Source organism: Heteronotia binoei, chromosome 21, assembly GCF_032191835.1.
Source record: "Heteronotia binoei isolate CCM8104 ecotype False Entrance Well chromosome 21, APGP_CSIRO_Hbin_v1, whole genome shotgun sequence".
Taxonomy (NCBI): domain Eukaryota; kingdom Metazoa; phylum Chordata; class Lepidosauria; order Squamata; family Gekkonidae; genus Heteronotia; species Heteronotia binoei.
The window spans coordinates 7,391,127-7,404,758 of record NC_083243.1 but is presented as its reverse complement, the minus strand read 5'-3'; the positions used below and the strand labels follow the sequence as shown (position 1 = coordinate 7,404,758).

The 13,632-nt window shown below is 51.2% G+C and overlaps 1 protein-coding gene across 1 annotated transcript in view; it reads right to left on the bottom strand.

Annotated features, from left to right (window-relative positions):
- Positions 1–6,324, bottom strand: part of DDHD1 (DDHD domain containing 1) — a 78,088-nt gene extending 71,764 nt beyond the window's left edge. The window contains exon 1 of the mRNA XM_060261280.1: positions 5,433–6,324. Coding sequence (XP_060117263.1) covers positions 5,433–6,324 — 892 coding nt within the window. The remainder of the gene's footprint in view (positions 1–5,432) is intronic.
- Between the last annotated feature and the right edge of the window lie 7,308 nt (positions 6,325–13,632).

Genomic DNA, 13,632 nt, shown 5'->3' with positions numbered 1-13,632 from the left:
AGAGGGAAAGAACCAGAAAAGTATGTGGAATTGAAGTACTAGAGCAGAAAGATGGGGTTCGAACCCACTGGGTGATCTTGGGCAACACACACTCTCTCGGCCTAACTCGTCTTCCCCACAACACTGTGAGGAAAGGGCTGTACTAAATACAGTCCGCTTCTTGGAGGAAGGAGAACAGAATAGACAATGCGATAGACAAATAACCTTGCCTAGCAAAGGGCATGTGGCAAATGCATAGCAACTGCTAAACTGAGAAGACGACTAGTCTACAGAAACAGAAGCTGGGGCACTGCTGGCAGCGAAGCAATGCGGAGACAGCAGCCATGCAAAGGTGCCCGATCTGCTGCTGGAAGACCATTTGGAAAGAGACAAGAGGGACAGACTCACAGGTGCACATAGGCAAGTTCTCGGTTCTGTGGGAATCTGAGACAACATTACAGCATCATTTCTGAATAGGGACTGGTTCCCTCAGGAAGAAACTGATGGTGTAAGACAGGATGTTAAGTGGTCTCTTCTTTTCACTTGCAATGGTTTCCTACAGCCTCCGTACACTTTTTATCTTTACCCTCTTTCTGGCATAAAATGACAGATCTTTCTCCCCTGGACCAGCTGAAGTTGTATCCATACAAGTCAGAAGTGATGCTTGTTGCCCAGGGTAATACTTTAGAGCAGGGGTGTCAAACTCATTTGTTATGAGGGCTGGATCTGACATTAATGAGATCTTGTTGGGGCGGACCATGTTGGGCCAGTTCATCATGTGCCTATTTAAGATTAGGTAGCAGAAATATAAACTTTATAAAGGACACAGAAAAACACAATTTTTTAAAAAAAACACCTTAAAATAAAGTTGTGCAATTGAGAGAGCCTGGCAAAGCAAGCTCTGCCTCCCCCCACCCCTTTCCTCCCCAAGGGAGACACCTCAGCCAATAGAGAAAACAGAGGCTTTGCTCTGTAGTTGCTATGCAAACCTGGCAAGGCAAGCTGTGATGGAGAAGGAAGCAGATGACAGTGAGTTGCTCGGGAGCCTAATAGGAGCCCTCTGGGGGGCAGATTTGGCCCCCAGGCCACATGTTAGACACCCCTGCTTTAGAGGGACTGGATCCATGTGTGCTGAGCAGAGTGGGGTAGCTGCAGAAAAGGTGAAGAGCCTGGAGGTGCTAATAGAGCCATCCTTGCTGTCTGACATGAAGCTTGGTGGGGTGGCCAAGAATGCTAATCTTCACGTGTATTTGGTTCACCAACTTTCTTCTTCCTTAGCTAACCCAAACATGCTAACCCATGTTTTTGTTCCTTTATGGCTGGGTTACTGTAATAAACCCTTCTACGGTTCAGCTTCCCTTTGGAAACTACAAATGGTTCAGAATAAGGCAGCCTGAATGTTATCGTTGATTGGAACACATCAGTTTGGCTACCAGTCCGTTTCTGAGACCAGTCCAAGGTGCTGGTTATTATGACAGCCTAGAGCCGGGTATCAGTCTCTATCTATGCCTTCTGGCTGCCACCTACTGATTCTTTCCCAGCTTAAAGTAGCCCCGCCCCCCCTCCCCCGGCATCTGCCAGAGCCTGTGCTTCCCCCCCTATGGAACAAGCTCCTTAGTGTAAATTTTAGGAAGCACCACAAGGCCATTTCATTCAGTAGGACTTTTGATGCGCATGAGCTGTAGGCAGTTCCTGGGAAGGAACTGGGAAGGCGGGTTACTGTACTTAACGTGTTTTAAAATTTTGAACTGCAACTGAACCACAAGGGAAAGGTGGGGCATAAATATTTGAATGAACCAAATAAAAAGTGTCACAGCAAGAACTGGAATAAAGCCTAACATTAAGGAGTTGGCTGATGGCCACCAGGATCTCACTGAATGTATGCCTGAGACTGGTGTGTGCGTACATTATAAAGTTGCCTATATAGTGTTGCCTTGTCTGGCATGCTATTTTTAGATCCTAATTTTTTTGCTTCTGGCTTGGGGGAGGGAATTCAGTGATACACGGCATACGTATTTGATGAGCAGCAGTAGACTAAAGATTAGGAACAGGTCTAGCTCATCAGATAAGCAGGAGGCTGAGGAAATCTTCCTCTACTGTAGGGTGGGTACTGATGTCATACGGGATAATGAGTACTTGTCGAAATTCTTAGCACAGGTGGACCCAGTTTAAAACAGCAGAACTGTGGCTGCACAGTGTGATGCAATGTGCACCTAGACCTAGTAAGCATGGAAAGATACTTAATGGGAAGTGGGAAAAAAGGATCCTCTTGCAATCATTCACTCTGCCCAAATTGCATGTTTGGACTGGCTAAGAAAGCATTGCCACGGTTTTTGGCCTTCTTCTGAAGTTGCCTACATTAGAAGAGCCCTGCTGGATCAGACTGTGTCTCACACAGTGGACAACCACTTCCTCTGGAGGTCCAAGAGCAGGGCACAGAGATGGAGGCCTTCCTTTGATGTTGCCTTCTGGCACTGGGATTCAAAGCTTGATGGCCTCTGAATGTGAAGGTTCCCTTTGTGCCTGGGTGGCTCGTGCCTTGTCATAACTGATTAAAGTGTTGGAAGGGGCCAGACAGGTCATCTAGTCCAACAGCTTGCTCTATCTATGCAAGATAAGCCTAGAGCATCCCTGACAAGTGTTTGGCTAGTTGCTGCTTCAAGATGGCCAGTGAGGAGTTCACTACCTCCCTAGGTAGCTGATGGGCTTTCTACTTGCAGGTCTAAAAGAAAGTGTGTGCTCTCTCTCTCTCTAACAAATCCTGTTGTTTATGGCTTTACGTTTGTGAATAACGCCTAGCAAAGTCTCAGAAGGTGTAGGAAAAAAAGATTTCAGCAGGTGTTGGTGGAGAGTAATGTTTTTTAAAACTCCTAACTGTATCTTGTAACCAAGGGGAACCTGAATTTATACAAAAAATTTAAATACAGGAAAAGTAAGCAAAACAAGAGAAACACAAATATGAATACTTCAAACAGATCACAAGTTCAGTTTTTCTTGTCACAGAAATATTTTAGCACCCAGTACACAAAGCCTTGAGCACAGCCTTTGAGGGCACCCTTAGAACTCAGAACTCTTATGGTGTTTATTCAGGGAAGACCATAGGAAGAAGGAAACCTGCACCCTCCTAATCAGATGATTTTCTGGTTTACTTGATGGAACTGCAAGACTTCTTTTTAGGACCGCTAAGTGGAAAGCAGTCACAAAGAGCCAAGTAAAAACACGTATACATGGCATAAGAAAGCGCCTGTTTTAATTTTCTTCCAGAAGGGAGGAAGTAATGTTGATTCCGCACTCAAAGACAACCAGGTGCAGACAGGTAAGGGAAGGACTGAGATACAGGGAGAAGTACTCAGTTTCAGCCACACCCACCTGACAAGTGCAGATTTTTGCTGTAATTGGATGTGGAGCCGGAAAGCATCATATAGAAATGAGCAGCTGCTCATCACTTTTGCCAGATACTCAGGTGTATGCGTAAGCAAAATCTGAATGGAATGTGCCAGGATTACTAGCAAAGATGGGGTATGCAAACTACCGCATTGGGAACAGGAAAGTGGAACTGTGTGATAGGGGAAGAATGAAACAAAAAAATGGAGAAGCAAGGAGATTATACTAGAACTGGGCACTAGCCCATCACACTGATGTTGGGGGTGGGGTGGTTGGAAGAGTCAAGCAAGAACGTAGCAAAGGGAGGCATCTGGGGAGCCCTGTGGCGCAGAGTGTTAAAGCTGCAGTACTGCAGTCCTAAGCTCTGCTCACGACCTGAGGTCGATCCCTGGTGGAAGCTGGGTTTTCAGGTAGCCGGCTCAAGGTTGACTCAGCCTTCCATCCTTCTGAGGTCGGTGAAATGAGTCACCCCAGAGTCGGAAATGACTGGTGCTTGCACAGGGGACCTTTCCTTTCCTTTTTCCTGGCAAACCAAAACGAAGAGAAAGGAGCTATTCAAGCTTGCACCAAATCTTCAGCATCCTTTCTAATTCCGCCCCCCTCCCCATCTGTGTGCCCATAATCTACAACTAGAGCCAGGGCCTTCAAGCTCTCCCCCCCCCACCCCCATCATTGTACAATGCCCCAAGACTGCTCTCCCATACAAATTTCCATAGAACTCAACAGGAAATCACCTCCAAGTAAAAGAGACAGTGTGTAGAGGTTAAAGCATCAGCCTACGATCTGGGAGAGCTGGGTTCAAATCCTCACTTCTGCCATGGCAGTTTACTGGGTGATCTTGGGCCAGTCACGCACTCTCAGTCTAACTGACATCACAGTGTTGTCGTGAGGATACAACAGAGAAGAGGAGAGTGACATGAATAGCTTTGGGTTCCATTTGGTAGGAAAGGTGAAGTATAACTGAATACTATAAACAAATACACAAAAGGATCGGGCTGCTGGCTGCGTTCATCCCATTCGCCCTATTATTACCGTTCATTTATCACCCTGCCTTCCTCCACAATAGAGACCCAAACCAGGGGGGAATTAGAAAGGATGCTGAAGAGCCAGTTTGGTGTAGCGGTTAAGTGCGTGGACTGTTATCTGGGAAGGCCAGGGTTGATTCCCCACTCCTCCACTTGCAACTGCTGGCATGGCCTTGGGTCAGCCATAGCTCTGGCGGAGGTTATCCTTGAAAGGGCAGCTGCTGTAAGAGCCCTCTCAGCCCCACCCACCTCACAGGGTGTCTGTTGTGGGGGAGGAAGGAAAGGAGATTGTAGGCCACTCTGAGACTCTGTCCTTGAAAGGGCAGCTGCTGTAAGAGCCCTCTCAGCCCCACCCACCTCACAGGGTGTCTGTTGTGGGGGAGGAAGGGAAAGGAGATTGTAGGCCGCTCTGAGACTCTGTCCTTGAATGGGCAGCTGCTGTGAGAGCCGTCTCAGTCCCACCCACCTCACAGGGTGCCTGTTGTGGGGGAGGAAGGGAAAGGAGATTGTAGGCCGCTCTGAGACTCTGTCCTTGAAAGGGCAGCTGCTGTAAGAGCCCTCACAGCCCCACCCACCTCACAGGGTGCCTGTTGTGGGGGAGGAAGGGAAAGGAGATTGTGACTGCTCTGAGACTCAGAGCGGAGGGCAGGATACAAACCCAATATCTTCATTTTTTTATCCTCACAACCAGTGCTCCCTCTAAGCTGAGTTAGAGCGAGATAGCTCACAATTTCCTAGTCTCCGGCTCACACATTTTTGCCTGAGCTCAGGGAAAACGGCCCCACTGCGCAATAATGTACGCAGTGGCTCACTATTAACCGGCAAGGCAGAATTTCTGCTCTCAGGAGACTCCCCTGCTTAGAGCGAACGCGGCTCACAACCGCCCCGTGAGGTAGGCTAAGCCAAGAGCGTGCGAGCGGCCCAAGGGCGCCCAGCCCCTGGCAGCGGCTTGAACCGAACGCAGGTCTCCGGGCTCCGACATCCTTAACCCGGGCAGCGGTCCTCTCGGCTGGCTTACTCGCGCGTAAGCCCTTCCGGACTTACGGTTCCAGTAGACGGGGTAGCACTCGGCGTTGGCGACGTCCACCTCGTAGAGGCCTCCTCGGACGCAGACGGGCTCGGGGCCGGGCCGCTCGGGGCTGTTGGCGGCGGGGGCGGGCGGGCTGGGGGTGCGCGGCGGCTGCTGCAGGAGGAGCAGCAGGAGGGCCCGGTAGGCCAGCTCGATGCGGAGCGAGTCGTAGCCGATGAAGGGCTTCCAGCTCTTGCGGTCCTCGCGGTAGAACCAGCGCACCTCCTCGGGGCCCAGCTCGCGCACCACCTCGCCGCCGCGGGCTGCCGAGAGCGACGAGGGCGACGGGCCGGCGGCGGAGGAGGAGGAGGCGCCGCTCAGCGCCACGGGAGGCCCGCCCGCCCGCGCCCGCCTGCGCGGCTCCGAGCCGGGAGGGAGGCAGAAGCCGCCGCCGTCGCTGCACAGCTCGCCGCCCTCGTCCCCCTCCAGGCCGCCGCCGTCGTCGTCGTCCTCGTCGTCTTCTTCCTCGTCGCCGTCGTGCGGGTAGAGCGGCGGGGCGTCCTGGGCGGGGTCGTGGAGGAGGAGGCGGGCGGCGCGGCGGCGGCGGGGGCGCCTCTGCGGCGGCGGCGGCGAGGCCTTGTGGTGGGCGCGGTGCGGCCGGTGGCGGAGCAGGCCCGGCGGAGGGGGAGGCCCGAGCGGCTCGTCCGACAGCGACGACGAGGAGGACGACAGGGCGGCCGGCGGGGGGGCGCCCTCCTGCCGCAGACGCCGCCCCGCCAGCTCAGCCCCTTCCGAGTCGGCCGCCGCCGCTGCCTCCGAGCCGTCGCCGCGCGCCGCCGAGCGCTTGTGGAAGCGGGAGGCCCTCCTCAGCGGCTCGGCGAGGCGGGAAGAGGCGGCGGCGGCCTCCTCCTCCTCGGGGCTCTCCATCGCGGCTGAGGCGCCGTCTCTCGCTCCCCTCACGCAGCGCGGCGCTCGCCGGCTTCCGCGCTGCTAGGCCCCGCCCCCTCGGGGAGGCGCCAACCGCCGCCCAACCGTCACGCGCGGGGGGCGTTGCCAACCTCCCGGAACGGCGGTTGCTGTGGAGAAATAGGCGCCGCTTTCAGAGTGGGGTTGGGGGGATCCCTGGACGTTTGGGGATAGAACCTGATTGGGGGGGGGGGGGGAGGCAGGACTGATTCTGCATGTTTTTGGAGAGGGGGGTTTGGAAAATTTTAAAAAGGGCAGAGACTGACCGAGAGAGAGATCTTGGGGTCGTGGTAGACAGCTCACTGAAAATGTCAAGACAGTGCGATGGCAATAAAAAAAGGCCAACGCCATGCTGGGGATTATTAAGAAGGGGATTGAAAACAAATCAGCCAGTATCATAATGCCCTGTATAAATCGATGGTGCGGTCTCATTTGGAGTACTGTGTGCAGTTCTGGTCGCCGCACCTCAAAAAGGATATTATAGCATTGGAGAAAGTCCAGAGAAGGGCAACTAGAATGATTAAAGGGCTGGAACACTTTCCCTATGAAGAAAGGTTGAAACGCTTAGGGCTCTTTAGCTTGGAGAAACGTCGACTGCGGGGTGACATGATAGAGGTTTACAAGATAATGCATGGGATGGAGAAAGTAGAGAAAGAAGTACTTTTCTCCCTTTCTCACAAGACAAGAACTCGTGGGCATTCGATGAAATTGCTGAGCAGACAGGTTAAAACGGATAAAAGGAAGTACTTCTTCACCCAAAGGGTGATTAACATGTGGAATTCACTGCCACAGGAGGTGGTGGCGGCCACAAGCATAACCAGCTTCAAGAGTGGGTTAGATAAAAATATGGAGCAGAGGTCCATCAGTGGTTATTAGCCACAGTGTGTATATATACGTGTGTGTGTATATATATATATATATATATATATATATATATATATATATATATATATATATATATATATATATATATATATAAATAATTTTTTTGGCCACTGTGTGACACAGAGTGTTGGACTGGATGAGCCATTGGCCTGATCCAACATGGCTTCTCTTATGTGACACAGAGTGTTGGACCGGATGGGCCATTGGCCTGATCCGACAGGGCTTCTCTTATGTGACACAGAGTGTTGGACTGGAGGGGCCATTGGCCTGACCCAACAGGGCTTCTCTTATGTTCTTCTGTGACACAGAGTGTTGGACTGGAGGGGCCATTGGCCTGATCCAACAGGGCTTCACTTATGTTCTTCTGTGACACAGAGTGTTGGACTGGATGGGCCATTGGCCTGATCCAACAGGGCTTCTCTTATGTTCTTATGTGACACAGAGTGTTGGACTGGAGGGGCCATTGGCCTGATCCAACAGGGCTTCTCTTATGTTCTTATGTGACACAGAGTGTTGGACTGGAAGGGCCATTGGCCTGATCCAACAGGGCTTCTCTTATGTTCTTCTGTGACACAGAGTGTTGGACTGGATGGGCCATTGGCCTGATCCAACATGGCTTCTCTTATGTTCTCATGAGTTTGACACCCCTGCTCTAAAGCATCCACTTTCTCCAAGGGAAGTGATCTCTGCAGTCTGGAGATGAGCTGCAATCCCAGGGGATCTCCAGGTCCCGCCTGGCATCCCTTTTTGGACTAGAAGAACATTTGTATCTGATATGTACCTGAAGAAGTGTGCGCGCACAAAAAAGCTTATACGGAGAATGAAACTCTGTGGGTCTTAAAGGTATCACTGGACTCCAAATTTGTTCTGTTGCTTCAGACCAACATGGCCACCTGCCTGAATCCACTAGGGTTGCCAATCCCCAGGTGGGGGCAGGGGATCCCCCGGTTTGGAGGCCCTCCCCCCACTTCAGGGTCATCAGAAAGCGGGGGGAGGGGAGGGAAATGTCTGCTGGGAACTCTTTTATTCCCTATGGATATTTATTCCCATAGAAAATCATGGAGAATTGATCCGCGGGTATCTTGGGCTCTGGGGGGGCTGTTTTTTTGGGTAGAGACACCAAATTTTCAGTATAGCATCTAGTGCCATTCCCCAAAATACCCCCCCCCCAAGTTTCAGAAAGATTGGACCAGGGGGTCCAATTCTATGAGCCCCAAAAGAAGGTGCCCCCATCCTTCATTATTTCCTATGGAAGGAAGACATTGAAAAGGTGTGCCGTCCCTTTAAATGTGATGGCCAGAACTCCCTTTGGAGTTCAATTATGCTTGTCACAGCCTTGATTTTGGCTCCACCCCTAATGTCTCCTGGCTCCACCCCCAAAGTCCCCAGATATTTCTTGAATTGGACTTGGCAACCCTAGAATCCACTTATTTGTACAGTTATTTATTTGTCCTTCACACAAGAATAAGGTCACCACCAGTCTCCCCAGATTTACTAGCTGTCTCCAGGCTGGTTAGCTCAGTTCCCCTGAGGAAAATGGCTCCTTTGGAAGTTGGACTCTAGGCCGTTATTTTTATGGGTGGATTTTTATGCCTCGTTCTGAAACTGCAGAACAAATGTTTGAGTCCAGTGGCACCTTTAAGACCGACATCATTTTATGGAGAGCCAGTTTGGTGTAGTGGTTAAGTGTGCCGACTCTTATCTGGGAGAACCGGGTTTGATTCCCCACTCCTCCACTTGCAGCTGCTGGAATGGTCTTGGGTCAGCCAGAGCTCTCTTATCTGGGAGAACCGGGTTTGATTCCCCACTCCTCCACATGCACCTGCTGGAATGGCCTTGGGTCAGCCAGAGCTCTGGCAGAGGTTGTCCTTGAAAGGGCAGCTGCTGTGAGAGCCCTCTCCAGCCCCACCCACCTCACAGGGTGTCTGTGGTGGGGGAGGAAGGGAAAGGAGATTGTGAGCCGCTCTGAGACTCTTCGGAATGGAGGGCGGGATATAAATCCAATATCTTCATCTTATTATTATTATTCTGTGGGATATAAATAGAAGAAAATAAATATATCGTGGTGACCCCGTGAATTAATGTTTTAAGACTGATATGTTAATTCGTGCTTTTTTAAGGTCATATTGTATTGTTTTGTGCCTCATAAGCAGCCTGGAGCAGATCTGGTGAGGCTGCATGTACATTATTTATTCATTTCATCTCAGAGTTGGAAGGGACAACCACAGTTATCTAGTCCACCCCCCCCCCCGCCAGGACAGGAATTACAGCTACAAGTTCCCTGACAAGTAGGTATTTAATCAATGTTTAAACTAGGAGTGTCGAACTCATTTGCTGTGAAGGCCGGATCTTGACCTTGTCGAGCTGGGCCATGTGTCATAAAATGTAATGCCAGGTCAGGGAGATATCTCTCTCTCTCTCGGCTTGGCTTCGCGAACGAAGATTTAAGAAGGGTGCAATAGTCCACGTTTGCTGCAGGCTCGCTGGTGGCTGACAAGACCAATGTGGGACAGGCAGGTCCGGCCACAGCGGCTGCAGGGAAAAGTCTGATTTAGGGTTGGTGCTGTAGCAGTGCGATTCTTCCTCAATCTCCTTTTGTCCTCAAGACCAGCTATGCGTGCGTTCTCAAAGGAAGAGACAGCCTGGTGGATGGTGTGCCTCCATGCTTTGCGATCTGAGGCTAGGTCAGACCACTGGTGATGGTTGATGTGACAGGTGCTAAGGGATTTCTTCAAGGAGTCCTTGTACCTCTTCTTTGGTGCCCCTCTATTTCGATGGCCGGTGGAGAGTTCGCCATACAGGGCAATCTTGGGAAGGCGGTGGTTTTCCATCCTAGAAATATGCCCTGCCCAGCGCAGCTGCGTCTTCAACAGCAGTGCCTCGATGCTGGTAACCTCTGCCCGCTTGAGGACTTCAGTGTTGGTCACAAAGTCACTCCAGTGGATGTTGAGGATGGTGCGAAGGCAGCGCTGATGAAAGCGCTCAAGGAGTCGCAGGTGATGACGGTATAAAACCCACGATTCGGAGCCATAGATAAATTTTATAAAAGGACACAGACAAACACACACACTCAGCCTAATCCACCTCACTGGCTTGCTGAGCCTCAGCCAGCAGAAGGAAGAGAGGCTTGGCTCAGTAGCTCTGTTGTGCTATTAAGAGAGTCTGGCAAAGCTAACATTCCTTCCCCCACTTCCTCCCCAAGGGAGAGGAGTTTTGCTCTGTTGTTCTTGTGCGATTGAGCAAGCCTGGCAAAGCAAGCTGAGATGCAGAAGGAAGCAAGAGAGAGGGAGAAGGAAGCAGACAACAGTGAGTTGCTCACGGGCCTGATAGGAGCCCTCCTGGGGCCTGATTCGGCCCATGGGCCACATGTTTGACACCCCTGATTTAAACACTCCTGTGATGAAGGATCCACCCTCTCATATGGGAGACTGTTCCAGTTTCAAAATTAATTTAACAGGGAGTTTAGATACTTTATGGAGACCAAGACTACCCTTAACTGTGAAAAGCAGGGAACCCGCAAAGGCTTGCAGGGGGCACCTCATTTTTCTCTGTATCCCCTTCCCCTGTCTTTTCCCTCTTTCCCTTCCCTGTCAACTCCCATAGCCTTACCCCTTTTCCCGCTCCCTTCTCCTCTCCCCGCCCACCAGCTGCTCCCCTCTCTTCAGCTTCCCTCCTTCCCCCCCCCCCTGGAAACAGTCAGACCAAGTGGCCAGCAGTGTTACTGGGCTGGGCCCAACATGGCCAGTGGTGGTGATGGATCCGGCCTAGTTGTGCAGTGGCCACTGGGATGGGCCAAGTGGTATTTGTAGTGAGTGTCGTGCGGGTGCTGCTGGGCCTGATCTCAGCAAGTCCTCCTCTCGGGCTAAGGTGACATGATAGCTGCTGCCAGTTAGTCCTGGAAAGGGGCCTGCTTATCTTTTAGTGACAGAAACCAAGGCTGAAAGGCTGGCAGTACTGTGTGGCTGCCTAGCAACAGTCATTGAAGATACTCATTTATTAAAGCTACAGGGGCTAATTCTATTATTTTGGTGGGGTGGGGCCCTATTATTATTTTGGTGGGGTGCTCTTTAACTTGTTCATAAATGATTTAGAGTTGGGAGTGAGCAGTGAAGTGGCCAAGTTTGCGGATGACACTAAATTGTTCAGGGTGGTGAGAACCAGAGAGGATTGTGAAGAACTCCAAAGGGACCTGTTGAGGCTGGGTGAGTGGGCGTCAACGTGGCAGATGCAGTTCAATGTGTCCAAGTGCAAAGTAATGCACATAGGGGCCAAGAATCCCAGCTACAAATACAAGTTGATGGGGCGTGAACTGGCAGAGACTGACCAAGAGAGAGATCTTGGGGTCGTGGTAGATAACTCACTGAAAATGTCAAGACAGTGTGCGTTTGCAATAAAAAAGGCCAACGCCATGCTGGGAATTATTAGGAAGGGAATTGAAAACAAATCAGCCAGTATCATAATGCCCCTGTATAAATCGATGGTGCGGTCTCATTTGGAGTACTGTGTGCAGTTCTGGTCGCCGCACCTCAAAAAGGATATTATAGCATTGGAGAAAGTCCAGAGAAGGGCAACTAGAATGATTAAAGGGCTGGAGCACTTTCCCTATGAAGAAAGGTTGAAATGCTTGGGACTCTTTAGCTTGGAGAAACGTCGACTGCGGGGTGACATGATAAGAGGTTTACAAGATAATGCATGGGATGGAGAAAGTAGAGAAAGAAGTACTTTTCTCCCTTTCTCACAATACAAGAACTCGTGGGCATTCGATGAAATTGCTGAGCAGACAGGTTAAAACGGATAGAAGGAAGTACTTCTTCACCCAAAGAGTGATTAACATGTGGAATTCACTGCCACAGGAGATGGTGGCGGCCACAAGTATAGCCACCTTCAAGAAGGGTTTAGATAAAAATATGGAGCACAGGTCCAACAGTGGCTATTAGCCACAGTGTATGTGTGTATATAAAATTTTTTGCCACTGTGTGACACAGAGTGTTGGACTTGATGGGCCGTTGGCCTGATCCAACATGGCTTCTCTTATGTTCTTATGTTCTAAGGCCCAATGTTTTAAAGGTTTCAGATCTTTCCGCAAACCTGAGGCTCGCGTCAGGTTTGTAGAATGGTCTGTCTTCTCTGTTCATGGCTCCAGCCTCCAGATTTAAGTATCCACACAGATGGGGCCACAATCAGAATTAGATATGTTGATGATCATGACATGCTTCTCTGTTCTACCACTGAAATGTCATTCTTCCAGCATTCGGACCTTAAGTGACTTCCAAGCTGAATTTAAATGCTCTCAGTTCATTGTTTTAACGTCGTGTGTTCAACAGAAGAAGAAGAAGACCGCAGATTTATATCCGGCCCTATATTCTGAATCAGAGTCTCAGAGTGGCTTACAATCGCCTTTATCTTCTTCTCCCTCAACAGACACCCTGTGAGGTAGGTGGGGCTGAGAGAGCTCTCCCAGCAGCTGCCCTTTCAAGGAGAACTCTTGCGAGAGCTATGGCTGACCCAAGGCCATTCCAGCAGCTGCAAGTGGAGGAGTGGGGAATCAAACCCAGTTCTCCCAGATAAGGGTCCACACACTTCACCACTACACCAGGAGTGGCCAACAGTAGCTTTCCAGATGTTTTTTGCTTACAACTCCCATCAGCCCCAGCAAGCATGGCCAATGGCTAGGGCTGATGGGAGTTGTAGGCAAAAAACATCTGGAGAGTTACCGTTGGCCACCCCTGCACTACACCAAACCATTACACCAAACAGCTAAGACTGTGTTCAACTGCTAGGGCTGTCTGGCTGCTTTGGCATACACACCGGCAATGTTCCCTCTAAGCTGCAGAGTCTTGTGAGCAAAAATTCTACTTTGCGAGCTGCTGGCCTGAAAAGTTGCGAGCTCCTGCATGAAATCATTGTGCTCTGGGGTCATCCTTCCGGAGCGAAGACAAAAATGTGCCAGCTGGAAGCTAAAGATCCGTCAGCTAGCGCACGCTAACTCAGCGTAGAGGGCACACGGCACAATGGTATTTTAAACGCCCTGCTGACCGAGGGGAATCCTGGAAACATCTTAACATAAGCGGGGGGGGGGGGAGGGAGGCTGGCAGGGCCAGGCGGGGGGGGGGCGGCGGCTGCAGGGCTGCAAAAGCTCCCCCCCCCCGACGGCTGCGGCGCCTGGGAGGAGGGAAGGCAGCGATTCAACCGGGCGAGCTGAGTCGGAGACGCGGCTGCGGCTTCTCCCCGGGCGTGAATGAAGCCCTCCGGGGGAAGCTACAGGACCGAGCTCGGTCTTGCCGGTTCAGTCGCCCCCGCTATCCTGATGCTGGTCTCCGGCGCCGGGACGGAGGGTCCTGGAAGGGGTCGTGGAGCCCCGGACTTCGGGGAGCCGGCTCACAC